The sequence below is a fragment of the Pristis pectinata genome, chromosome 10, assembly GCF_009764475.1.
Source record: "Pristis pectinata isolate sPriPec2 chromosome 10, sPriPec2.1.pri, whole genome shotgun sequence".
Lineage (NCBI taxonomy): Eukaryota > Metazoa > Chordata > Chondrichthyes > Rhinopristiformes > Pristidae > Pristis > Pristis pectinata.
Genome location: NC_067414.1, coordinates 59,089,932 through 59,115,874, shown reverse-complemented (window position 1 = coordinate 59,115,874; position 25,943 = coordinate 59,089,932). Strand labels below are relative to the sequence as shown.

General features: G+C 41.9%; 1 protein-coding gene across 2 annotated transcripts in view; it reads right to left on the bottom strand.

Moving 5' to 3' along the window:
* Nucleotides 1-25,943, bottom strand: part of LOC127575043 (kinesin-like protein KIF3C) — a 121,593-nt gene that overhangs the window by 8,304 nt on the left and 87,346 nt on the right. The window contains exons 4-8 of one of the 2 annotated variants that reach the window (XM_052024665.1): nt 25,135-25,236; nt 23,864-23,998; nt 16,349-16,467; nt 10,105-10,221; nt 6,574-6,676 (exon numbers count right to left, since the gene is read on the bottom strand). In XM_052024665.1, the coding sequence (XP_051880625.1) occupies nt 6,574-6,676; nt 10,105-10,221; nt 16,349-16,467; nt 23,864-23,998; nt 25,135-25,236 (576 nt within the window). The remainder of the gene's footprint in view (nt 1-6,573; nt 6,677-10,104; nt 10,222-16,348; nt 16,468-23,863; nt 23,999-25,134; nt 25,237-25,943) is intronic. The other variant, XM_052024666.1, reaches the window with a different exon arrangement.

Sequence of the window (25,943 nt, the reverse complement as noted above, 5' to 3'; positions counted from 1 at the left end):
TTTTGTCTTGTTTGGAAATAGGACCTGGATTGCATCGAACGCTCTGGTGGATGACCAAATGAAAAGCATGTGACCTGAGAGGGAAGCTAACATCTGAGAACAGTGTTCAAAATGTGCTGTGGACAATCTTCTCCCTGACACCTGTAGTCTCAAACACAATTATAATGAGGGGTTTCAAAAAGCTACAGGCTTTTCTGTGCATTCCTCTCATGGATGAGCTGAAAGGCCATGTTTGGAAACTGTGGCAGAAATGGCTGGCTTATCCTAAAGGTTGGAATCTTATTTCAGAAAGAATTTCCATTCATAGAGTCATACAGTTGTACAGCACGGAAACAGGCCCTTTGGTCCAACTCGTCCATGTTGACTGGGATGCCTATCTATGCAAATCCCATTTTTCTGCATTTGACCCATATCCCTCGATTCCTTTTCTTTTATTCCTTGCCTTTCCAAATGGCTTTTAAATGCTGTGATTGTACCTGTCTGTCCCACTTCTTCTGGCAGCTTGTTCCATATACCCACCGCCCCCTGTGTGAAAAACTTGCCCCTCGGGTCTCTTTTAAATATTTTCCCTCTCACCTTAAACCTATATCCTCTAGTTTTAGACTCCCCAGTCCTTGGAAAAAAACTATGATTATCTGCAGAAAAGGCTGTGACTACCTAAAAAAAAAATTATACATTCATCCGGGACATCAGTTTGCTTCAAAAGGGGGAAGAGGCTCTGGTGTGTGAATTTCCTTACTTTTGCCTGGGTTCTGTCAAGAGCCCTGTATCCCAGTCATTCTCCCTTCTCCACCCTTCCATCAGGCAGATATAAAAGCTTGAGAACACATACCACCAGGTTCAAGGGCAGCTTCTATCCCTGCTGTTATAAGACTCTTGAATGGACTTCTTGTACAATAATGATGATCTCTCAACCTCATCTCATCATGGCCCTTACACCTTAATCGCCTACTTGCGCTGCACTTTCTCTGTAACTGTACCACCTTATTCTGCATTCTGTTATACTTTTCCATTTGTACTACCTCTAAGTATAGAATGATCTGTCTGGATGGCATGCAAACAAAGCTTTTCACTGTACCTCAGTATATGTGACAATAATAAGCCAATTACCAAGCAAACGGAAGCAGCCTGAAGGACTACCTGGTGGATATGGTATCACTTGGGTAGTAGATTCAGGTCTAAGTCTCAAGAAGAATTCATAGTGCAGCAACATCATCTCCTTACAAGGGGGACTGAGAAACCCTTGAAACTCATTTTTTGCCAGACCATTGTGGTTGCCACCAGCTGTCTCTTTTGCAAAAGCAACCTCTAGAGAAGTGTTCAGTGATGTGTGGGTGACAATCGTTTCATGTGGATATGTGAATATCCTCTTGCCCTTGGACACTCAACTGGGTCTTGCGCAATTTAACTATAATGTTATAAAGGAATGCGTTAATTTCCTGACGTTTCCATGGTGCCAGTGTAAAAGCTTCCCTGAAATAGAAGGCAACAGAACCCTTGTGCTGTTTCAGGCAGTGTGAAGTCACAACTACATTTGGCCAAAGGGAGAATTAATGTGGAAACTTATGTTGCTGCAAATTAGTCATTGGGTCAAACAGCACGGAAATGGGCCCTTTGGATAACCAAGTACATGCTGACTATTTATATTAATCCTGAACTAATCCGATTTTATTCTCTCCAGAGTCCTCTCAACTCCCCCCAAATACTGCAACTCACTTACATGTGAAGGGCAATTTACTGAGGCCAATCAATTTACTAATGTACATGTCTTTGAGATGTGGAAGGAAACTGGAGCACCCGAAAGAAACCCATCCAGTCACAGTGAGATTGTGCACGTGGCACAAATGGCACCCAGGATTGAACCTGGGTCACTGGAGCTGTGAGGCAGCAGCTCTGCTCGCTGCACCACTGTGCCACCAAATACACGAAGCACAAGTGTATCTGTTAAGAATAAAATTTTGCCTCATACTCTTCTGTTTGTTCAGAGAGTATAACTTGTTCAGAAAAATCACCCCCAAAATAAACTTAACACGTGCCAAGCCCAAACAGTACAGACAATTTTCAAAGCCAATTCCTCGCTTGTGTAAGTATCTCCTCTTTCCTGGTCTCGGTCAATGTTGGCACGAACTCTGACCACTTCCCTGTAGTCTTCACTGCCTTACTATCTTTCTGATGACATCTCAGGAAAAAAAACCTCTCTTCCAAATCAATCAGAAACTTCCTTTATGCTGCCACTTCTGTTCCATTTCATGACTTCCACTCTGCTTGGCCTTTGGCCCTCCTTTCACAATACCCCTGCAGCTGTTAGTCTTCTAAAATATATCTTTACTTCCTCCTGTGACATTGTTGTTCCTAATAAAATCTTCTCCATTTACGATTTAAGTATTCCTTTGCTGTCTGCTCTTGTGACTCCAAGGGAGCAAGTTAAAACATACCCAATGCACAACAGGTTTAATCAAGCAGTATCGGACCTGACTTGACTGTATCCATTTCCACTATGCCTTACTCTTCTCTGCAAAAATGGTCCATAACTCTGGGATTATCCTTTGGCCCTGACACTCTGGGAAATGTCTTTATTCTCCTGCAGTTATCGCGTCCAGCAGATTTCATCTATTTTCAGTTCGCTCTGGTGCTTTCTTTCTTTTCATTGCCATCAAAGCCAAATGCCTCCCCCCCAAATCCCATTCAAGTGTTTGACTGCCATCCAGTATTCCATGAGCCAAAACTTCTTCCACCTAATTAGTTGGAAGACCAAAGCCATCATTTAAAAATTCTGCTCCACTCTATGGCTGCTAACCACAGTCTCAATGCTCTGTTCAATCCCACGCTGCACTTGCAAAAGGTATCCACTCACCATATGAGCTGCCCCCATAACATCATCTACCCCTACCTGTCTCCTTCGCTTGTGTCAAACATCAAAATATCACAAAAAGAATATCGGCATTGTAACTGCTGGGGATGGATAGAGACACGTTCAGATTACCTACTTTTGCAAGTGGTTTTTGGACAACCAGTTTCTCTTCTATCATGGTTAGACTGATCAATCACTTTCAACAGCTTATCTTTTGAAAGTCCATGTGCAAAATTAATATTGGTATAAAAAATGTTTTCACTTGAATTTTATGGTGACTGAAACCTTGTAACATACATCATAGGCTTTTAACCTTTTAGCATCTCCTACAGGTCGAGAGGCAGCAGTGGGACCGACAGCAGCTTCATCACCATTAGCGAGTGAGGTGGGTTTAATGGGAGGACGGCCCGGTAGTGTAGCGGTTAGCGTAACGCTATTACAGTGCCAACGACCCGGGTTCAATTCCCACCGCTGTCTGTAAGGAGTTTGTACATTCTCCCGTGACTGCGTGGGTTTCCTCCGGGTGCTCCGATTTCTTCCCACATTCCAAAGACGTACAGGTTAGGAGTTGTGGGCGTGCTATGTTGGCGCCGGAAGTGTGGCGACACTTGCGGGCTGCCCCCAGCACATTCTCAGTAATGCAAAAAGATGTATTTCACTGTGTGTTTTGACATACATGTGACTAATAAATATCTACTATCTTGGGAGCAGCCATTTTGTGAGGGGCTGTTAAGTTGACGTGCTGTTGTTGAGGTCAAAGTGCAGGCTTTGGTGAGCATCAAGCTTCAGTGAGGAGGGTGAGCACAGGGGCAGGTGGGACTTGTACAAGAGGGCAGGTTGTACTGAATTTGGCAGGAGAGCAATATCCTTAGAGGGAGATTTGCTCACGCTGCTCAGGAGGGTTTGAACTAATCTGGGGCAACAGTGGGGAGACTCACTCAAATAAATCAAGCAAGGCTAGTGGGCAGAGCAGAGGCAAGTTAGGGAGCATGGGAGGGCTGGCAGGCTCCTAATGCAAGGAGCTGCACAGGAACTTAGATGTGCCTTGAGCATGGATCAACATGTAGAATTATGATATTACTGGAACCACAATATGTTTTCACTTGCATTTTATGGTAACTGAAACCTCTTAACATATATTATGCGTTGAGGAAAGGGTAGGACTGGCAATTTAATGTTCTGTGGTCCAGGAGTTTCAGACATGACAAAGGGGAATGCAAAAGAGGACTGGAGAGGGGTGGATGGCACTACTGATTTGGGAGAATATCACTGCAGTACTTTAGACAGGATATCTAGGAGGAATTGTCCAATGAGGCCATATGGGCAGAATTTAGGAATAAGAGAGAGGCCATCACTTTGCTGGGGTTATACTGTTGGCCTCCCAACAGTCAGCAGGAATTAGAGGAACAGATAGGTATGCAAATCGCAGGAAGGTATAAGAGCAAACAGGGTATAATCGGGGGGAGTTTTAACTTTCCCAATATTGACAGGGATTGCCTTGGAACAAGGACCTCAGATGAGGCAGAATTTGTTAAGAGTGTCCAAGGGAGTTTTTTTGGAAAGAATATGCAGAGAGTCTTACTGGAGATGGAGCAGTACTTGACCTTATCTTAGGAAATGAAACAGGGCAGCTGGTGGAAATGTTGGTGGGGGAACACTTTGGGAACAGTGACCATAATTCTGTAAGTTTCAAGGTAGTTATGGAATGGGATAAGGTCGGTCCTCTCCAGTGAAGGTCTTAAACTGGGGGAAGGCTGATTTTTATAATGAAAGGGAGGACCTGGCTAAATTAGATTGGGAGCAGATTCTTGATGGTAAAACAACACCTGGGAAGTGGGAGCTTTGCCCATAAGAAAGTTGGAGAGAGTTCAGGGCCAACATCTCGTAAGGATGAAAGGCAAAGATGGTATGTTTAAGGAATCTCAGATTTTGAAGCTTTGATCAGGAATATAAAGCATGTAACGGGTATATCCAATTGGATCATGTGAATCTCATGCGGAATATAGAGGGTGTAGGAGAGAACTTAAGAAATAAATTATCAGGGCAAAGAGAGGTCATGAAATATCCTTGGCAAGTAAGATTAAAGAGAATCCCAGGATATTCTGCAAGTATTTCAGGAGCAAGAGGCTAGTCAGGGAAAGAGTGGGTCCCCTTTGGATGGAAGATGTGGGTGAGGTCCTAAATGAATACTTCTTATCTGGATTCACCAAGGACAAGGATGTGGTAGTGCCTCCAGGGTGGAGTACATTGCCAGTCTGGAGCATGTCAGTTTTTAGAAGGGGAATGTGTTAGATGTTATGGAATGCATGAGGATTGATAAATTCCCAGGGCCAGATAAAATCTATCCCAGGATCCCTTGCGAAGCAACGGAGGAGATAGGTGGAGCACTGGCAGAAATTATTGCATTTTTGTTAGCCACAGATGGGGGTACCTGAAGACTGGAGGATAACAAACATCGTTCCTTCATTTACGAAAGGCACCAGGGATAAGCCAATTACCTGCAGGCTGGTGAGCCTTATGTCAGTGGTAGGGAAATTCATGAAGAAAATTCAAATGGATAGGATTTATGTACATTTGGAAAGACAGGGGGTGATCAGGGATGATCAGCATGGCTTTGTGTGAGGGACATCCTTTTTGAACTAATTTGACTGAGTTTTTTGAGAAGGTAACCAAGAAGATTGATGAAGTAGATATTGTCTATAGTGAAGCATTCGACAAAGTCCTGCATGGAGGCTGCGCCGAAAGGTTAGGACACATAGGATCCAAGGCGAGCTGGCTAAGTGGATCCAAGATTGGCTTGGTGATCGAAGGCAGAAGGTGATGGCTGAAGAATGCTTTTCTGATTGGAAGTGAATGACCAGTGGTGCACAGCAGGAATCGATGCTGGGATCCTTGTTGTTTTTGACACATATTGATGACTTGGATGTGAATGTTGGAGGAATGATTGGTAAGTTTACAGATGACCTGAAAATTGGTGGTATTATGGATAGCAAGGAAGGTTGTCTAAGGTCATGGCAGGATACAGATCAGCTGGAAAGTTGGGCGGAGCATTGGTAGGTGGAATTTAATGCTGATAAGTGCGAGGCTCTGCAATTTGGAAAGTCAAATAGGGGTAGGACATATACAGTAAACGGTAGGTTGCTAAAGAATGTTGATGAACAGAGAGACCTCGGGGTGCATGTTCATAGTTCTCTGACAGAGGCAACACAGGCAGATAGGGTGGTGAAGAAAACAAATGACATGCTGGCCTTCATTGATGGAAGCACAGAATATATAAAAGTTGGGAGGTTATGTTGCAATTTTACAAAACACTGGTTAGACAACACTAGGGGTATTGTGTGCCGATCTGGTCTCCACATGATATGAAGGATGTGATTGTGCTGGAGAGAGTGCAGATGAGATTCACCAGGATGTCGCCTGGATTGGAGGACTTTAGTTCTGGGTGGAGATTGGATAGGTTGAGTTTTCCTTGGAGCAAAGGAGGCTGAGGGCCCATTTCTGTGGGATTAGTGTTGATGGGCAAAATGGTCGGCATGGACATGGGCTGAAGGTCCCACTTTTGTGCTGTACAAATCTCTGACTTCACATTGTGATCGTAAAATGAATCAGAAAAGTAATTTTTGGCATGTATTTCGAGACAGATAAGGACAAAGCTATTTCCATGCAACATATAAAGGTCTCAGTAGCCCCATTAAACTCTTAGCATATAATTTATCTCTTACACGATATCTGGGATGAATGCCCATTGCCATGGCAACTCTGGCATACTGGCTGATTGGTCGCTTGTAGCCCACTGCAGACATAGATCGTTTCTTCATTTGGTGTCTGGATAAAAGAGATCATACAAACGTAAATAATAAAGGAAAGTGACAGTTTTCACATGCTTTATATACCAAATAAAGACCTTCTAATAATAAGATTGGCACTGTAACACGAGTAATCAAATCTGAGCTCATGGCATCTTTGCACTACAAACTTAATGCTGTTCTTTTATTTTAAAAATATTTAAGTAGAACAATCAATAAACTCATGAAATGCTGCTGCTAAAATCAACAGCATCAAAACTTAGGATGAAAAGTCTTAAAACATAACCTTTCCTGTGCAGCCCATTGATGCAGATAGGCATAGCGAATGTCCTGTTTTTGCGTCAGTGCTCTCTACTTCAGTTATAGCTTGGTCGGCATGAAAAAGTAAGCGCAGCCAAAGAGGTAACAGTGCAGGGTGAGGGGGTGAGGGTGGTGCGGTGTGAATATGAGGGGGTAGGGCAAGTGTGCAAGAAACAATCCTTACATCTGAACTGATAGGCTTGAGTGGCACCTTATATTCAGACCTCATTATTATTGAGATAGCAAACTGTTGACACCCAATGGTGTCTCCCAGGTAGACAACCAAAAAAGTAGCTCTGTGAGGCCAGCAGTAGCCCTCATGTTAGTTCTCAAAGTGGGCCAGAGGCAGGAGAGAGATCAGAGTTCAGAGAAGATTCCACAGATAAAGTCAATGGAAATTGAAGTCCAGAGAGATATGTAGTGGCTGGCTGGATTAAAATCATCCATTTACACTTACATCTTGAGTCAAAATTACCCCCAAATAATTGTAAGAGATCGAGAACAGAGAACAAGAGGAATATTTCGATAACGAATGTTGTGGGACTCTGGAATTCACTGGTCTAAGTTACAGAATGAAATGAAGACAATGTCAACATTAACGAATAGGTTGGATCCAACTAATAAAAATATTGCTGAGTTCTACCAGCAATTTCACTTATTTCAGATTTCCAGCTTTTGCAATTTTTTTGATTTTGAGCGAATATTGACCGGTTGGGCCAAACACCTGTTTCTGCATTATAATTTCTGTATCATTCCATGTATCACCACCACAAGCAATGACTTTTCTCCTTTACACTTCTGGCTAGCTTTCCACTGGCATATATTGGAATGTTGCTCCTGCATCAAACATGTGATCCTGACATGAAAAGATACCTCTTTTGGGCTGTGAAGTTAGGAAAGTTATGACCAAGGCTTCGGAAACAGAGCATAGGGTCATAGAGCAATACAGCACAGATACAGGCCCTTTGGCCCAACGAGTCCACGCCGACCACGGTGTCCACCCAGCTCATCCTAATTTCCCCTGTTTGGCCCATACCCCTCTTAGTCCTGCTCCTCCATGTACCTATCCAAGTGCTTCTTAAATGATACTATTGTACCTGCCTCAACCACTTCCTCTGGCAGCTCGTTCCATATACTCTACCTTCTGTGTGGAAAAGTTGCCCCTTAGGTCCCTTTTAAATCTTTCCCCTCTCACCCTAAATCTATGTCCCCTAGTTTTGGGCTCCCCTACCCTGGGAAAAAGACTATTACTGTCCACCTTATCTATGTCTCTCATAATTTTAAACAGTTCCGTAAGGTCATTCCTCATTCTCCTACGCTCCAAGGAATAAAGACCTAGCCTGGCTAACCTCTCCCTGTAACCCAGGCCCTCCAGTCCTAGCAACATCCTCATAAATCTTTTCTGCACTCTTTCCAGTTTAACTACATCTTTCTTACAACAGGGTGACCAAAACTGTACACAGTACTCCATGTGTGGCCTCACCAACAACTTATACAACTGCAACATAATGTCCCATCTCCTGTACTCAATGCCCTGACTGACCAAGGCCAGCGTGCTAAACGCCTTTTTCACCACCCTGTCTACCTGTGATGCTGCTTTCAAGGAACTATACACTTGTACTCTCCTAAGTCCCTCTGTTCCATCACACTCCCTAGTGCCCTACCATTCATAGTGCAAGTCCTACGCTGGTTTGACTTTCCAAAATACATCACCTCACACTTATCTGTATTGAAATCCATTTGCCACTCCTTGGCCCACCTCCCTAACTGATCAAGATCCCCCTGTAATCTATGATAAACTTCTTAACTATCAGCAACACCTCCTAATTCCATGTCATCCGCAAACTTACTGATCAAGCCTTGTGTATTCGCATCCGAATCATTTAGATAAATAACAACAAGGGTCCCAACACTGATCCCTGTGGCACACCACTAGTCACCGGCCTCCATTTTGAGAAACAACCTTCAACCACCTCCCTCTGCTTCCTACCTCTGAGCCAATTTTGAATCCACTTAACTAGCTCTCCCTGGATTCCAAGGGACCTAACCTTCCAGACCAGCCTACCATGCGGAACCTTGTTGAAGGCCTTGCTAAAGTCCAAACAGACAACATCCACTGCCCTACCCTCATCTACCTTTTTGGTTACCTCTTCAAAGAGCTATAAAAGGTTCGTCAAGCACAACTTTCCGTGCACAAAGCCATGCTGACTCCTCCTGATTGGACTCTATCTATCCAAATGCTGGTAGATCCTGTCCCTCAGAATTCCCTCCAGTAAATTCCCCACCAATGATGTCAGGCTGACAGGCCTTAGTTCTTTGCCTTGTCCTTATTACCCTTCTTAAACAATGGAACAACATTAGCCACCTTCCAGTCTTTGGGAACTTCACCAGTGGCTCACAATGAAGCAAATATCTCTGCAAGGGCCTCTGTAATTTCTTCTCTGGCCTCCCATAAAGTCCAAGGGTTCACTCTGTCAGGCCCTGGGATTTATCCACCTTAATGCACTGTAAGGCTGCAAATACCTCCTCCCTGGTAATATGAATTTCCTCCAAAACATCTTCACTAGTTTCCCTTACCTCTTAAGCAACCATGATTTTCTCCTCAGTGAACACCGAGGAGAAATATTCATTAAAAATCCCACCCATCTCCTGTGGCTCAAGACATAGGTGGCCCTGCTGATCTCTCAGGGGACCTACTCTCCCAAGCCACCCTTTTACTCTTTATATAGCTATGGAACCTCTTGGGATTTTCCCTAACCTTACCTGCTAGATCCACCTCATACCCTCACTTTTCCCTCCTGTTTTCCCTCTTAAGAGTACTCTTAATCTTTTGATAGTCATCAAGGGATTCACTCATCCCTGACCTCCTGAACCCAATGTATGCTTCCTTCTTTTTCTTGAACAGAGCCTCAAAATCCCTCGTCAGCCAAGATTCCCTAAACTTTCCAGGTTTACCCTTCACCCTAACCGGAACATGCTGCTCCTGGACTCTTGATATCACACTCTTAAAAGCCTCCCACTTGCTATTCGTTCCTTTCCCTTCACAATGAGGGTAAGGATAACCTTTCTCTGCTGGGATTTGTTATTCCTTCTTTCTCTTATTCAGGATGTATTTGTTAATTTAAAGCGGACTGAAATGAGACTTACTTGTCAGCAGGCACGAGAGGCAGAAATTTCCATTGATCCTCCTCACAGTCAAAGCATAGCCGGTTCATGATCTTATTTTTCTCTTCAGGTGGAATAAAATTTTCAATAATCAGATACCTGAGTAAGACATAGGCAGAGATGAGTGAAAGATGATCAGGATTTTTGCCTGTTGTGATACACAGTTTCAAAGCTTGGGACAACTCTGTTACACTAACTATGAGGTGAAGTTGATGTATATGATAAAGAACAGATCACAGCGACAAAGGATAAATTATAAAATATTTCAGCAAATATGTCAACAAAACTCACAATGTGGATCAAAAGTGAATTCGAAGAAGACAAGGGTAAACCACAAAGAAAGAGAACCCCTAAAATCTGACCTTTGAGTGATCAGTATGGAAGTACAGCAAGTCAACACAATTGTTTATTTGAACAGTTTAATAACATCAAATGGCTGAAGCAACAAAGAAGTTGAATAGAGACCAGCAACTGTAAAAAAGACATTCAATAGCATGGAAGTGTTTCTGTGCGGTTATAAAATTAAACCAGTGACAAGAAGTAAAATGCATAAGTGTTTAAGGTGCTCAAGAGCTAGAGACGCGATAACTGGACCTTGAATCCTGGAGAAGGAGACTTGAGGCATTTGAATTATGATGCTACAGACACAGATTGAAAATTAGTTGGGACAAGAAGAGTGAGAAGATCCTTGAGCTAGAAGAAAAGAAAGAAATATGACACACTGTGGGACACAACATACAGGAGTTGGGGAAAAGGTGTGGGTGTTGTTCATATGGGGAAATGGTGGAAGTAGCTGGTCAGGAAATGAGAAACATGCAGTGGCCAGATCACAAAGTAAATACTTACCAGTTCGCCTGTTCAGTATTTTCATTCATCCACTTGGAGAGACCAAAGGTCTCCACGGGAACATCCAATTCTTGCTACTACAATTCCAGGCATTTTTTTTATCCCTATTATTTTATCTGGAAATTCACTCCACTTTCTGTCAGAAAGCTTCCTGAATTCCTAAATTTGCTTTTTAATCTATTCTTTCAAGTTATTTGGAAGTAATTTTCTCAATTTATCCTACCATGCTATTTGTTACCTTATGTCCTTCCAGAAGATTCACTCTCATATATCTCCTTCCAGATTTTAAAAGACAAAATTTTTCACCCTTCTCGTGCTTAATTGACTCTTGTATCTTGATGGCCACATTAAAACACAATACACCAGGTATGTGACAAAACTGGTAGCTCAAGAGCCATTTGATTAAAAGGCTGTGGTTTCAAGTTCCATCTCAGAGACCTGAGAACTAAGTCACTGTTTGGCACTCATGCAGTAATGAGGGAGTGCTCCACAGCTGGTAGAGCTGCCTTTGGATTAAGATGTTAAGATAAGGAAGACATGATCACAGATGCAGTTTGACCTGCTGAGTACTTCCACCATTTTCTGTTTCTGTTTTAGATTTCAATCTGCAGTTTTTTTGATTTTCTAGTACTTCCACAACATTGTTTTTGGGAGTTTGCTGCATGCAAGTTGGCTGCAAGATCTTACATTGCGACAATGGCGACACTTCAAAGTACTTTATTTGCTTTAAAGTGCTTCAGGGCATTAGATGTTCTCATCTGTCTGTCTGACTGAGGTTATAACCTCTCGAACATTGTTTAATATTGAATTTGCATTGGTACTTGTTGCTCTGTTATGATGAAATATACCAGGTATTGAATCTACCAGGACCACTATGAAATTTTCCTTTGGTCTGCAAACAGTTCTTTATGCTCACCATAAACTTCATGTGATTTACATTTTCCTTTCTGATTCATTTTGTGATTTCTCTTTGTCAGATTCAACTGTTCCTGCTCATTAGGTTCCTCTACTAACAATTCAGAACATAATTTCTGAATTCCAGTCATTGATGTAAATTTTGAAACTACGGTGGTCCCAGTACTGATGCCAAATTCAACAGCCCTCCACTTTCTGGCAAAGTTTTCCCACAAGTTCCAACAGCTTTTTTCACCTGCAGATATGGGCTGATCCTTTAAGATGCTGCCAACGTTTCCAATGTACTGAGACCAACTGGTAATCTTTCGTGCTTAAATGTGTTGATGTTTAACAACATTTATTATTTTTTAATTATTCATGTATCTGTATATATGTTCACCAGCAAAGCCAGAACTTATTGCCCATCCTTTATTGTCCTTGAGAAGGTGATGGTTGCCTTACTGAATTGCACTGCTTCTGGTGAAGGTATTCCCAGATACCATCGGGGGAGTTCAATCATCTAGACCCAGTGATGATGAAGGAATGGCAATATATTTTCAAGTCAAGCTGGTGTGTGACTTGGAGGGGATCTGGTGATGGTGTTCCAGTGTGCCTGAAGTTCTCGTCTTTCTTAGGCCAAGAGTTTGGGAGACGCTGTCAGAGTAGCTTTGAAGAATAACCATTGTGCATTTTGTAAACGAATGTAAATGTTTGAGGCACAGTGCATCACTGATGGAGGAAATTAATGTTTGGGGTGGTTGGTGGGGTGCCAGTCAAGCAAGCTGCTTTCTTGTAGATGGTACTGAGTTTCTTGAGAACTGTTAGAGCTGCACTCATCCAGGCAAGTGGAGAAATTCCACTGTACTCCTGACATGTGCTTTGCAAATGGTGGAAATACCTTGTGCTATCAGGGACTGAGTCTCACCATCAGATGCTCACCCCCTTATAGTCACAATACTTATATACTTATCTGGCTGGTCCAGTTGAGCTTCTGATCGATAAATTCCATGATGTTGATGAGGGTAGGGTTCAATTGGTCATGGATAGTTAGATTATCTCCTGGAGATAGTCACTGCCTGGCATTTTGCTGCCTATGAATGGAATTGAATTTTGTGCAATTGTCAGGGGATGTTCCCGCTTCTGAACTTACGATGCAAAGCAGGTCATTGATGAAACAGCTGAAGAAGGTTTCAGTTGAAGACAATTGGAAGGACAGTTTCGGTCCCCTGACAAGGAAGGAAGGAGAATAAAGGGCATTTGTTGTATCTCCAGTGGTTGCGTAGAAAGGTATCACCATGAAGGGAGTGAGTATTAATGGAGAAGGAAGAGTGAATCAGAGTGTCCTGTAGGGAATGGTCTCTTTGGGAAGCTGAGAAGGGAAGGGAGGGGAAAAATGTATGGTGTATATGGTTATGTTTCTAAAACTAAGCCAACCCATTTTTAAAGCAAAACGAAGGCAAGGAAGATAGTGGAAATCTGCAAATAGTGGAACAAGCTGAGAATAAAACAAGCAGGCTCGAGTGTTTCAATACCACTTTGGTGGGAAATGAAGAAAGTGGTGTCTCAAGCAAAAGCAAGCTTTAAAGGCAGGCTGAGGATGCACAACAAGGCATGTGAATCATTCACATGCTACATGAAAAGGTGGAGATGTTTCTCATGCTAATAGTATTGTTGAGATGGAAGGCCGTGCGGAAAATACACAGGCATTGAATGAGGGAATGGTGGAAGACAACATGACCGACATTATGTTTGCAGACATAATTCAGATCTTGGAAGAAAACTTCAACCACAATTGTTTGAAATTATGGAAAGCTATACACTTGGCACTTGCAATCATAAGCTGGGAGGCATGACATTGTTACCTTCTAAGACCAATTAAAGTACTGTAACTTTGGGGAGTTTTTAGACTGAGCACTCAGAGACAGGCTTCAATGTGATCAAAGAGGTGAAAGGATCCAGTTAAAGCTGTTAGGAACAAATTAATTCTGGAGTTTAATTGATCAATAGAGCTGCAAGCTATTCCATTTCGGAGAAAAGCACATTTGACAAGCAGTGAGGAACACAACCAATGTTAGGAATTATTCAGAACATGTTTTGAGAGTCTTGGGACAGATGTAATGCATGGTATACTCTGATGGCTAACATCTTGAGTTACCCACTGTTGTAGTGTTTAACAGAAGGTGACCAAGAATAATAGGGAACGATTGGTTTGCAAGACTGGAAATTAATTGGGTAGAAGCATTTACTGCTCAAGCTGATGCTCTCTACATTTTGCTATATGATTCATCTGATGTCGGTGGTGAAAGACTGATGTTCACACTGCACTTGTGGACAAGGATATCCCAATATTAGCCTCTGAGACTGCCCAGGTGACTCAAAAAGATTTAGCATTAAAGCAAGGCCAAAATGCACTTTGACCAGATGGACCAACTTGGAGCTGTGTCCAAAAGCAGCTTTATAGCCATTCTATAATCACAAGTTTAAATTATCATCTGGCCAGGGATGTTTAAAATGGAGACATTGAGTGTTCATTCCAAATGTTCCAGGAAAAGGATTGTAGACGAACTACACACTGAGCACACTGGAATCATCAATACCAAGGGCATTGACGTAAGTTTTATGTATTGGCTTATCATCGATAAAATCATTCATAGAATGGTTACAGCATGGAAGGAGGTCATTAGATCCATCAAGTCTATACTTGCTCCTCATGAGCTATTCAGCCTCTCCCCAAGATCCTGCAATTTCTTTCTTTCAGATACTTACCCAGCTCCCTTTGCAAGCTACAATGGAATCTGTCTCTACTATTACGCTGGCAGCAGATTCCAGATCCTCTCTGCTCGCTGCAGAATATTTTTTGTAGGTTACTTTCAGTTCTTTTGCCAATTTTCCTTGTTCTACATCCTTGAGTTCTTGACCTTCCCACCAATGAGAACAGTTTCCATTCTGCCTTCATAATTTTAAACACCTCTATTAGATATTCCCACCATCTCTCTGTTCCAAGGAGAACATCCCCAGCTCTTGTTTATTTATCCACACAACCAAACACCCTATCGACAGCCTTCACATCTTTCCCATCAAAATGGGCACTAAACCTCAGTATGGCTAAACAAGTGTAAAAAAGCCCAGGATACTTTATTAATTACTTTCTCAACATGTCCTGCCATTTTTACTAAACTGTGCACATATCCCAGATCCCTTTTGTGTCCTTTCAGAATTGTGGCCTTGAGTTTATGTTGCCACTTCCCACACTTCCTCTAAAATAAAACATTTCAGATTTTTCAGCATGAAGTTGAATCCATCACCTCTCTATCCATTCCACCAGCCTCCGTATATCTCCTTGAGGTCTATTACTATCCTCTCCACAATTCACTCTGCCTCCTGGTTTTGTGCCCTCTGCATTGAAGGTACAAGAATCAAAGGGGGTTGTGTCCATGTGCAGAGTTTGCCATCAGTGCAGACAATATTATTATTTATGATACCATTCTAACCATGGGCATGATTGACTCAATCATTCCAACAAGTCCATGTTGATTTTTGTCAAAAAGGAAACAATCAATTCCTTGTACTCATCAATGTGCATTCAAAATTGGATTGAAGTCAGTCATGTAGCTACCAGACATTGTACATCGATAGCTCTTTGCCACATATGAATGCTGCCTGAATGTGTGTCCAGTTCACAGTCCACAGTAATGTAATGGCACTGAATATCAATTGATTGTTCTGTTTTATTCTGCTTCCAATGGGGCAGCAGAGATTCATTTACAAGTGTTAAGTGAAGCCTTGAAGAAGCAAGTGTTCCATAACGAATCATAGATTGGCTAAATTCCCAGACTCAGGATCATTCCATTTGGAAGATCATCGAAACTCCATGCTCAAGGAATGAAGGCTTCTTTTACTATTCCTTCAGCCACAGGAGTGGGCAGACTCAGCACAAGCATGTGCCTGCACTGCAGGCTGTACCAAATTGCAAGCATTCATAAGACTACACTCATGTATTTACAGAGACTTCCCTGGTAACTTTATTCCAGAAGTGCCAGGGTGTAGCCTGGACAGTCTCAATGGCCCCATGCACAAACATAACATCTCTTGCTGACACTGTTCTTCACCAGCTTCTTCAGGTCCCACTAAGCACCAGGGAGCACACTTCCACCCATTCCTCCCATAATGGCTCATCTACTAATTCAGTGACAACACTCCACTGATGTTGCTAGAAAATTGCTTGCATTGTGGTAAGTCCCTTTAAGAGCTGGCTGCAGAGATACCAGCTGCTGTGCAACCTGCTGAGAACATGCAACACATCAATAAGGAACGTCAGGGCTGAAACCAACAATGTCCATTTCAGCATGACGTTACACAGGGAGACTTGATAATGCATTTCTCCCATAATGGCTCATCTTTTTATGTGACCCACAATGCTGCTTTAATGCTGCAAAAAAATGTGGTGCAATTTTGAGGTCATTGTTTCCAAATGTCCTGAACTTACTTGAGTTTAAGCTCCCGCGTCAGTTCATTCTGGACATGTTCCAGGTTCTGTCGCTCCTTCACATGTTCATCCTGTAGATCCTGGATCTCAGTCTTCACAGCCTCAAGCTTTGCAAAGAGCTGTGGTGGGATAAAAAGGAATGAAAGGTGGGAGAGATGGGAATCATTTTCATCAGTAGTAAAACCTTAAATGATGTCATCTTTTGACCACATCTTCAAAAGCAGACTTAGTGACCGGAACTATGAAAGTGTACTGCAGTTTAAAATATTTAATTTCATCTTTTTACATAGTAAAAGGCACATAATAATAAATCTTAATACATAAGGCACATAATAATAAATAATACTTCCTTTTACCATAAAGTTCAATATATTTTGTGTCAACATTTAACTGTTGACAAATTGATAAATATTTCAGTCAATATTCTTCATCTCTAACTGTGGGCATACTCTGCACTGTAGAGGAACAGTGCTGCCATTCATCCATTTGCTCTGAAAGATAAAGGCAAACCATCTGATCCAATGCTTTCAAGAGGAAAATTCATGTGTGAAACTGAAAAATGCCATGAACACAGACCCAGATGCCGATGATAGATTATCCCCATGTTAGCGACAGACTGTGACACTTGTTATGTGATCAATCAGATGAACTATTAAGGTGAGGAACATCTGTTCCTTTATGAGCCAGTTAGCCACCGCAGCAAGAAATACCAAAATCAGCCACTGAGAAAGAATGTCTCACTTGGGTATGACAAAAATGTACATTTGTGAGATTTCTCCTCTTAAGAATTCCTGTCAAAGGTACTCCATTAGAAACCTAATGAAATGATTTGTAAGATAATTCAGTCTTTCAGGATGTTAGGATATTTCCCGGTACATCTGTTCTCGGAAGAGATATCTGATGATATACTGCCTGACGAGAGGAGGTTGCTTCTCAATATTAAAATATGATGAGGATTGTCTTACATCACTACTTTTATAATGGGCAGTTGACTGCTGGGCACATAATAGATGACAATCAGGTAGATGGTGGATGAGAAAGAGATTGCATGAATCTCACAACTGGCAAATGCAGTTTTGACAAAATGGTTGACAGGTCTTCAACCTGAAACATTAAATCTGCTTCTCTCTTTTCAGCTGCTGCCTGACCTGTAGAGTATTTCCAGCATCTTATGATTTTATTAACAAAACTGATTATAGCTGATTCATTAACAAATTGGCCTTGTGGAAAATTTAACAGGGATTATGAGATTTTCCCATAGCCTCATCACCTAAATAATGGCAGCAATCCACATCAATCAGACACATCAATGTGCTAAGTAAGCTGTTTATCACTGGGGCTGCAGCTGGGGAGTTACAGTGGCATGCAAAAGTTTGGGCACCCCTGGTCAAAACTTCTGTTACTGTGAATAGCTAAGCGAGTAAAAGATGACCTGATTTCCAAAAGGCATAAAGTTAAAGATGACACATTTCTTTAATATTTTAAGCAAGATTACTTTTTTATTTCCATCTTTTACAGTTTCAAAATAACAAAAAAGGAAAAGGGCCCGAAGCAAAAGTTTGGGCACCCTGCATGGTCAGTACTTAGTAACACCCCCTTTGGTAAGTATCACAGCTTGTAAGCGCTTTCTGTAGCCAGCTAAGAGTCTTTTAATTCTTGTTTGGGGGATTTTCACCCATTCTTCCTTGCAAAAGGCTTCTAGTTCTGTGAGATTCTTGGGCGGTCTTGCATGCACTGCTCTTTTGATGTCTATCCACAGATTTTCGATGATGTTTAGGTTGGGGGACTGTGAGAGCCATGGAAAAACCTTCAGCTTGTGCCTCTTGAGGTAGTCCATTGTGGATTTTGAGGTGTGTTTAGGATCATTATCCTGTTGTAGAAGCCATCCTCTTTTCATCTTCAGCTTTTTTACAGACAGTGTGATGTTTGCTTCCAGAATTTGCTGGTATTTAATTGAATTCATTCTTCCCTCTACCAGTGAAATGTTTCCCGTGCCACTGGCTGCAACACAAGCCCAAAGCATGATCGATCCACCCCCGTGCTTAACAGTTGGAGAGGTGTCCTTTTCATGAAATTCTGCACCCTTTTTTCTCCAAACATACCTTTGCACATTGCGCCCAAAAAGTTCTATTTTAACTTCATCAGTCCACAGGACTTGTTTCCAAAATGCATTAGGCTTGTTCAGATGTTCCTTTGCAAACTTCTGACGCTGAATTTTGTGGTGAGGATGCAGGAAAGTTTGGAGAAAAGAGGGTGCAGAATTTCATGAAAAGAACACCTCTCCAACTGTTAAGCATGGGGGTGGATCGATCATGCCTTGGGCTTGTGTTGCAGCCAGTGGCACGGGGAACATTTCACTGGTAGAGGGAAGAATGAATTCAATTAAATACCAGCAAATTCTGGAAGCAAACATCACACCGTCTGTAAAGAAGCTGAAGATGAAAAGAGGATGACGATCCTAAACACACCGCAAAATCCACAATGGACTGTCTCAAGAGGCACAAGCTGAAGGTTTTGCCATGGGCCTCACAGTCCCACGACCTAAAAATCATCGAAAATCTGTGGATAGACATCAAAAGAGCAGTGTATGCAAGATGGTGCAAGAATCTCACAGAACTAGAAGCCTTTTGCAAGGAAGAATGGGCTAAAATCCCCCAAACAAGAACTGAAAGATTCTTAGCTGGCTACAGAAAGCGCTTACAAGCTGTGATACTTGCCAAAGGCGGTGTTACTCAGTACTGACCAAGCAGGGTGCCCAAACCTTTGCTTCGGGCCCTTTTCCTTTTTTGTTATTTTGAAACTGTAAAAGATGGAAATAAAAAAGTAATCTTGCTTAAAATATTAAAGGAATGCGTCATCTTTAACTTTATGACTTTTGGAAATCAGGTCATCTTTTACTCGCTTAGCTATTCACAGTAACAGAAATTTTGACCAGGAGTGCCCAAACTTTTGCATGCCATTGTAGAATTGGTGCCATTGCCCCCGGGTCAGGGGAGGGAAAAGCGCTTCACCCTTTCTTATGATGATTGTTATCCAGATGCATTCTTATACATATCCACACACGTGTATTTCAACCATGACATTACATTTAACGTTTACTATCATTCTTCCCCAACTAGTTTGAGGATCAATGCAGGTTCATTTGCACAAAAACATATTGACTTTTACACTTTCTCTCACTGATCTTCCCTGGTTTTCCACAACTGAGAGATGTGTAAATTGCACTCACATCCCCACCAGTGCCACCCAAAGACAGGCTCTTGTATGCAGGATTGGAATCAGGGAGAAAACTATTTGACTGATTAAGCTTATTAGCTTTTTTTTTCACTGCAGTGAAAACAGAAGCAGAAATTCAATAGTTTTGGAGGCCTAAAGCCTAGCACAGGACCTTTACATAAGAACATAAGAAATTGGAGCAGGAATAGACCATTTAGCCCTTTGAACCTACTCTACCATTCATCAATATTAGGGTTGATAGGGTTGATCTTCTAACTCAGTGCTATTTTCCTTCGCTTGATTCCCTTAATATATGACATCTATCGATGTCTGTTTTGAATGAACTCATTGACTGAAGCTTCAGAGCCCTCCGGATAGGGTAGTCCAAAGATTCACCATCCTCTGTATGAAGAAATTTCTCTTCATCTCAGTCCTAAGTGACCTACAGTTTATTATGAGACTTTGACCTCAGTCTTAGATTCCTCAGACAGGAGAAACACTCTCCCTACCTCCACCCTGTCAAGCCCTGTAAGATTTTTGTAAGTTCCAATGAGATCTCCTTTACTTCTAAGAATACAAGCCTAGTCTACTCAATCTCTCCTCACCTGTCAGATTTGCTATCCCTGGAACCAATTTTTGTTCCACACTCTCCAAGGCAAGTATATCCCTTTTTTTAAGGTAAGGAGATAAAAAAACTCATGGTACAACCTTACCAAGGTGCTATATAATTACAGTAAGGTTTCAAATCCTCTCATAAAAAAGGCCAACATACCATTTACTTCCTAGTTGCTTGTTGCACTTGTATGTTGTCTGTCAGTGACTTGTGTACAAGGACACCTGGGTTCCTTTGAAGATCACCTTCATCCAATCTCTCACCATTTAAAAACACTCTAGTTCTATTTTGTGTGGATAACTTCACATTTTCCCACATTATATTGCATCTGCCATGTGATTACCTATGAACTCAATATCTCCTACTCAGAATTCCACTTAATTTTATATCATTAGCAAACCTGGAAAGATGGCATTTGGTCTCCTCTTAAAGATCATGAATAGCTTGGGCCTAAGCACTGATCCTTGTGATATCCCACCAATCACAGCATGTTAACCTGAGACAGAACTGTTTATTCTCACTCTTTGCTTTCTGTCTGATAAGCATTTCTTAATCCATGTCAGTACAATACCTCTAATTTTGTGTAGTACCTTACAGAAAGCCTTCTGAAAAATCCAAATATACTTAATCCACTCGTTCTTCCATATCAATTCTTCAGTCACATCCTCACAGATCTCCAGCAGATTGGTCGATCGTGATTTTCCTACTATAATTTGACTCTGCTCAATTCCATTAATATTCTCAAGATGCTCTGGCATTACATCCTTCACAGTAGACACCAGCGCATTCCCCAATACTGACCACAGGCTAAAAGGTTCTTGGTTCCCTGTTTTCAGTCGCCTTCCCTTCTTAAATTGAGGGGTCACATCGGCTATCCTCCAATCCACAGAAACAATTCCAGAAATTGTGGAATTTTGTAAGATGATGATCAGAGCATTCACGGTCTCTAGAGCCACTTCTTACAGGCTCTGGGATGTAGGTCATTGGCCCCTTGGGATTTCTCAGCTTTCAAACTCATCGACTTCTCTTGCATTACATGTTTTTCAACTAAAGCTTATTTCCTTAATTTCCTCGCTGTTGCTAGACCCTTTCTTCTTGGGTGTTTCTGGCAGGCTTTTCTGTGTCTAGTGTGAAAACAGTAACAAAGTTTTGTTTCATTCACTTTGTTTCATTCCTGTCATTTCCATATTCCATATTATTAATTCATCTCTATCTGGCTGCAAACACCTTTGAGTACTTTGATGCAATGAAGCACCTTTGTGCCATACTGAATCAAAGTACCTTTGTATATTGATTATCTCTAATTCCTATTAATGAGTGCATTGATGCTTTTTATTTTTTAATAGCCATGAGTTTGTAACACACATTTTAGTAAAAACTGTAAACCCTGTTGACCTGTGTTGGTCAAAGCCCTAGTTGCTGTTTGGCTGGACTCCTGACTGTTGTTTTGAAAGTGACAGAATGTCAGCATGTGACATTATTTGGTGAAATATGTTCATTCTAAAACTTTTAAACAGCTGTTCTAAGCTCAGCCCCAACCTCGCAGATGGCATGCTGCTGTTGTCAGCCACCAATTGTGCTAACTTTTCAGTTTTTTGCTTGTCCTACTCTCTGGAAAATAATTCTTTGGATCAAATAATTCTGTGAATACTGTGAATAACATCTTGGGGTTGGGAAAAATTGGAAAGATGGAATTCAATGTCAATCAATGCTTGACAAAACATGCAAAGAATTATACTCTGAGAGAAGGGTGGGGATTCAGAGCAGCAGAAAGTTTCAGGGAATCTATTCAAAATGGATCCAAGTGTCAGCCTTAAGTGGATAAGGCCATAAAAAGTGAATGGAATAAAGGTTTTCATGGGAAAAGTAAAGGGTAAATCTTTATGAATATACAGCTGAAATTCAGATATCAGGTGAACTCTTGGGAAAAATGACTGAGAAGTGAATAACCTAGGGTCATTCTGCCACTTAAAAAGTCAACCCAGCACTTCCTGGAATGGTTCATCTTGGCTCCCCTGTCACAGAGATGTGCTGGGCCCCTTATCCCTGACCCACCTGACGTTCTGGACCCCCTGATAGTCCAGACCATCCAAAGTTCCAGAACCACCTCAACCCTCTGATATCCCCATACCCACCAGTCCTTGAATGTTAAATACTCTTTCTGCCTTTCCTAAGTTCCAAACACACAATCTTCTGATAGTTCAGATACCGTGGACCCTGTGATACTCCAGACCACCAACCCCTCCACCACTGTCCGGTCTACTCTTCCAATCTACCATATTCCAGATCATTTCCCACTGCTCTACGATTCCTTATTCCCCTGCTCCAGCCCACTGCTCCACTGTCCCTGATCCCCCCCACCCCACTGCTCCACTGTCCCTGATCCCCCCCACCCCACTGCTCCACTGTCCCTGATCCCCCCCACCCCACTGCTCCACTGTCCCTGATCCCCCCCACCCCACTGCTCCACTGTACCAGAATCCCCAACCCCCAATCCTCTACTGCTCCAGACTCCTGATCCTCCATTGTTTCAGAACCCCTGAATCCTCCACTGTTCCCGATAACACTCCCTGCCCCCACCCCCACCCCCGCCACCAATTCTCCATGGTTCCGAATCTTCGACTGTTCCAGCCTGCCCACCCCCAATCCTCCACTCTTCAAAATGCCGGCTTAATCCTCAAGTCTAACAAACTCCTTGAACCCTCCACTGGTTCAGAGCCCACCCACCCCTCTACTTCTCCAACTCCCTCACACAGCTGCAGCTTCAGACCTCCAAATCCTCCTGTCCTTCTTTATAGCTCTTGTTCATGGTCTCTCTCTCTCTCTCTCTCATTGCCCCCATTAACCCATGAACTGGATTTGCTTATCTACAACTTTTTTCCATAGCAAACCTGGCCTCAGCCTATCAGAAACATTCTGTTTGTCCTATTCCCACCCCCCCTCCCCCCATCTCTCTGCAACTCAAAAACAAATTGCTGTTAACTGCAAAGTGCTGACTGCCTGAAATATCAGTGGACAACTGGGGGCAACCCACCAATGATGAATACATTAAGTTACCAAATAAAAGCTGATAAAGGAAAACAGGAGAATCAGTACAGGATACAATTTCAAAATGCCTTTCACCGTCATTTTCCTTTGTTAGGTTCTTAATGAAAAAGCAGAAAAATAGTTTATAATCTTTCAAATTATTTGTACAATTGTCCAAGCCTTCAGATTTGATTCTATCCTGGTGTAGGCACTTTTCAGCCTGGTTTTCCTAACATTTCTTATTGCACATCTGTGAATACATACTTTCAGTGCTAAATAAAACACTCGACCTGAAGAGGATACTCCAGCTCATATGACAAAACATACACACACCGACTCAACTTCCATGGACAGCTCCTGGTCCATATGTGCTGTGTTTGTATCCTCCAGCTATATTCAATATCCATAAGAATCTGCCTTTGCATTTCAGCTCCATTTGTGCCCAACACAAATGAATATTACCAATTGATTTTTTTATACATTTCCCATTTGTTAATGGGAGATAGGTTTTAAATATTATGGGTTTTATGTTAATATTATGCATAACTGCAATGAGGGAGATTTCTGTGCTATAATTTTCAATGTTGTAGAAAGAAATAATAATGTTTCATTTCAAAAAGGAAAAAGTGTAAAAGGTAAAGTATTAAGTCGGTTCTTACTTTTTTTCTCACCTTTTTCAGCTTTTTGGTTTTCATTTCTACTTCTTGCTGAAGTGAAGTGTAAGTTTCTCTCAGCTCCACTGTCTCTTCATCCTGCAGCAGCATCTGCTGTTGTATTTCTCGCTCTCTCCGTTTCTGTTTAAAGGAAAAGGTAAAAATAATGATTCTCTATTTTGCATTTCTGTATAAACTTTCATACTTCATTGAGATTTTCAAACATGTTCACAGTACTGTCGAAAAATCGTAAGTCTCTTTTCCTCAGTCTTTCTCAGGCCTGCTTTGAACTACCGACGGGGAAAGTTGAAACATATTTGTATCAAACTGTTGGGTAACCTATTGTGTTAGAAAAGGAGTGTATTAACCAAGGTACCTAATAAGACATCCAGAACCATGGAGCATTGTTGCCTCTAAATATCTCTCATCCAATTCGGCATTTTTCATGAGAGTGAGTTGGATAATGTCAGTTTAACCTAATCCTGACTTCACCCTGATGCCAAAAATCCACAAGGTCACGGGACTTCCACTGTAGATTTTGTCATTGACACACAACAGACAGGCAGTTAGTGCAGTAAGTGTTACTTCGTTCAGTACTTTAATCTTACAGCCATGCTGGGATGGATGATCCTTGGCCAACCAATCAGGCTGCAAGGCATGGAAGCAGCTGGTGGGATCTACAGAATAAGGACAGGCTAGCATAGTCATCAAAACTTCCAAAGAAATTTGATGGAACTCAAACCACTGTCCACCCTTTTACTGCCTGGTTTAACTATACCACAATTCCAAGGAGATCAAAGCCAGGACACTTCTCTGATTCCCACTTCCGCTGGCAGCTGGTTTCAGCTGATATGGCACCTCAGGAATTGTGGTGATAGGTGCCAGCAAGCCAACTTTGCTTTATCTTTAGTGTATATATGCAGCAGATGGATGCAACAGAAATTTCTTCTGAACTCTACAGCACTCCAACAATGATCGATTAACTTTCTACTTGTCACATTCTGATACACACTGGTGAACAATATACCACATGGTGCCTTCTTCAACAGTCCACTGGAAATGCTGACCAATATATTTTCAGGAATATATATATTACAACTTGACACTAGGGAATCCATGTTAGTTTTTACAAAATTAAAAGAGTGGTTTGGCTTATCAAGTACACTCTGTTCACCCTCATCTGCATTTCCTAGGTAAGAAATTCTTTCACTACTTCTGATGGTAAAAAACAAACTTGTTCATGTTCCCAAACTATTGTGAATGGAAGAGGCATTCACCTGCTCTGCAATCTCTTGCCTCTTCAGCTCCAGCATCTTTTGTTGTTCATTGGTGTGGTCCATGATATTCTTCCCTCCAACCAGCAGCTTGCTTTCCATTGCCTGCAACAAATAGACAAGATGATCCACTTACAACACATTTGCACAATCCCTGGCCAAGTCTATGGAAATTCCTGTTGCTGAGCAGTGACAAGTATTTAGAACATGGAAGGAGAAAGAAATTCATGAAATAAACACTCTATGAGCAAACTTTCAAGTCTGCAGTTGCTCCATAACAGTGGCAAAAGGAAACTGCTGTGCAGCATTGCTTGACATGTTGCCCGAGGGAGGGAGATTACATATTGCCCAATGCCTCTTTGTGACAAATGGGCTGCTGATGCAGTCAAAAACAAAACAAATACACTCACTAATTGGCAGACTGATTCAATTTGGCTGGCTATACAGTAAAGATCATCATTCCAAAAACCCATCAATACAATAAGACTGGTGCCCAAGGAATCATTGTTCACAAAACAGCAAAAATAATCACACTGAAGTTTGTTTCACTGTCATTCCTTTGGCTGGTCATGTACTTGTACATTGAAGGGTACTCTGAGCTTGATGCCTTATCAATGTTTCAATGAACCAGTGAGCTATGGATGGTGAATAGATCTCCCAGGGTAATTTGTTAACTGGCTGGGGTACCAACAATTTCACATTTTATTCCTCATTGGGAGTTGCTGGGGGAGGGAGGTGGTGGTGTGAGGTAGTGGTGCAGGGTTGGGGGGAAAGTGACAGATGATACCAGGCCAGCAACAATGCAGTATTCA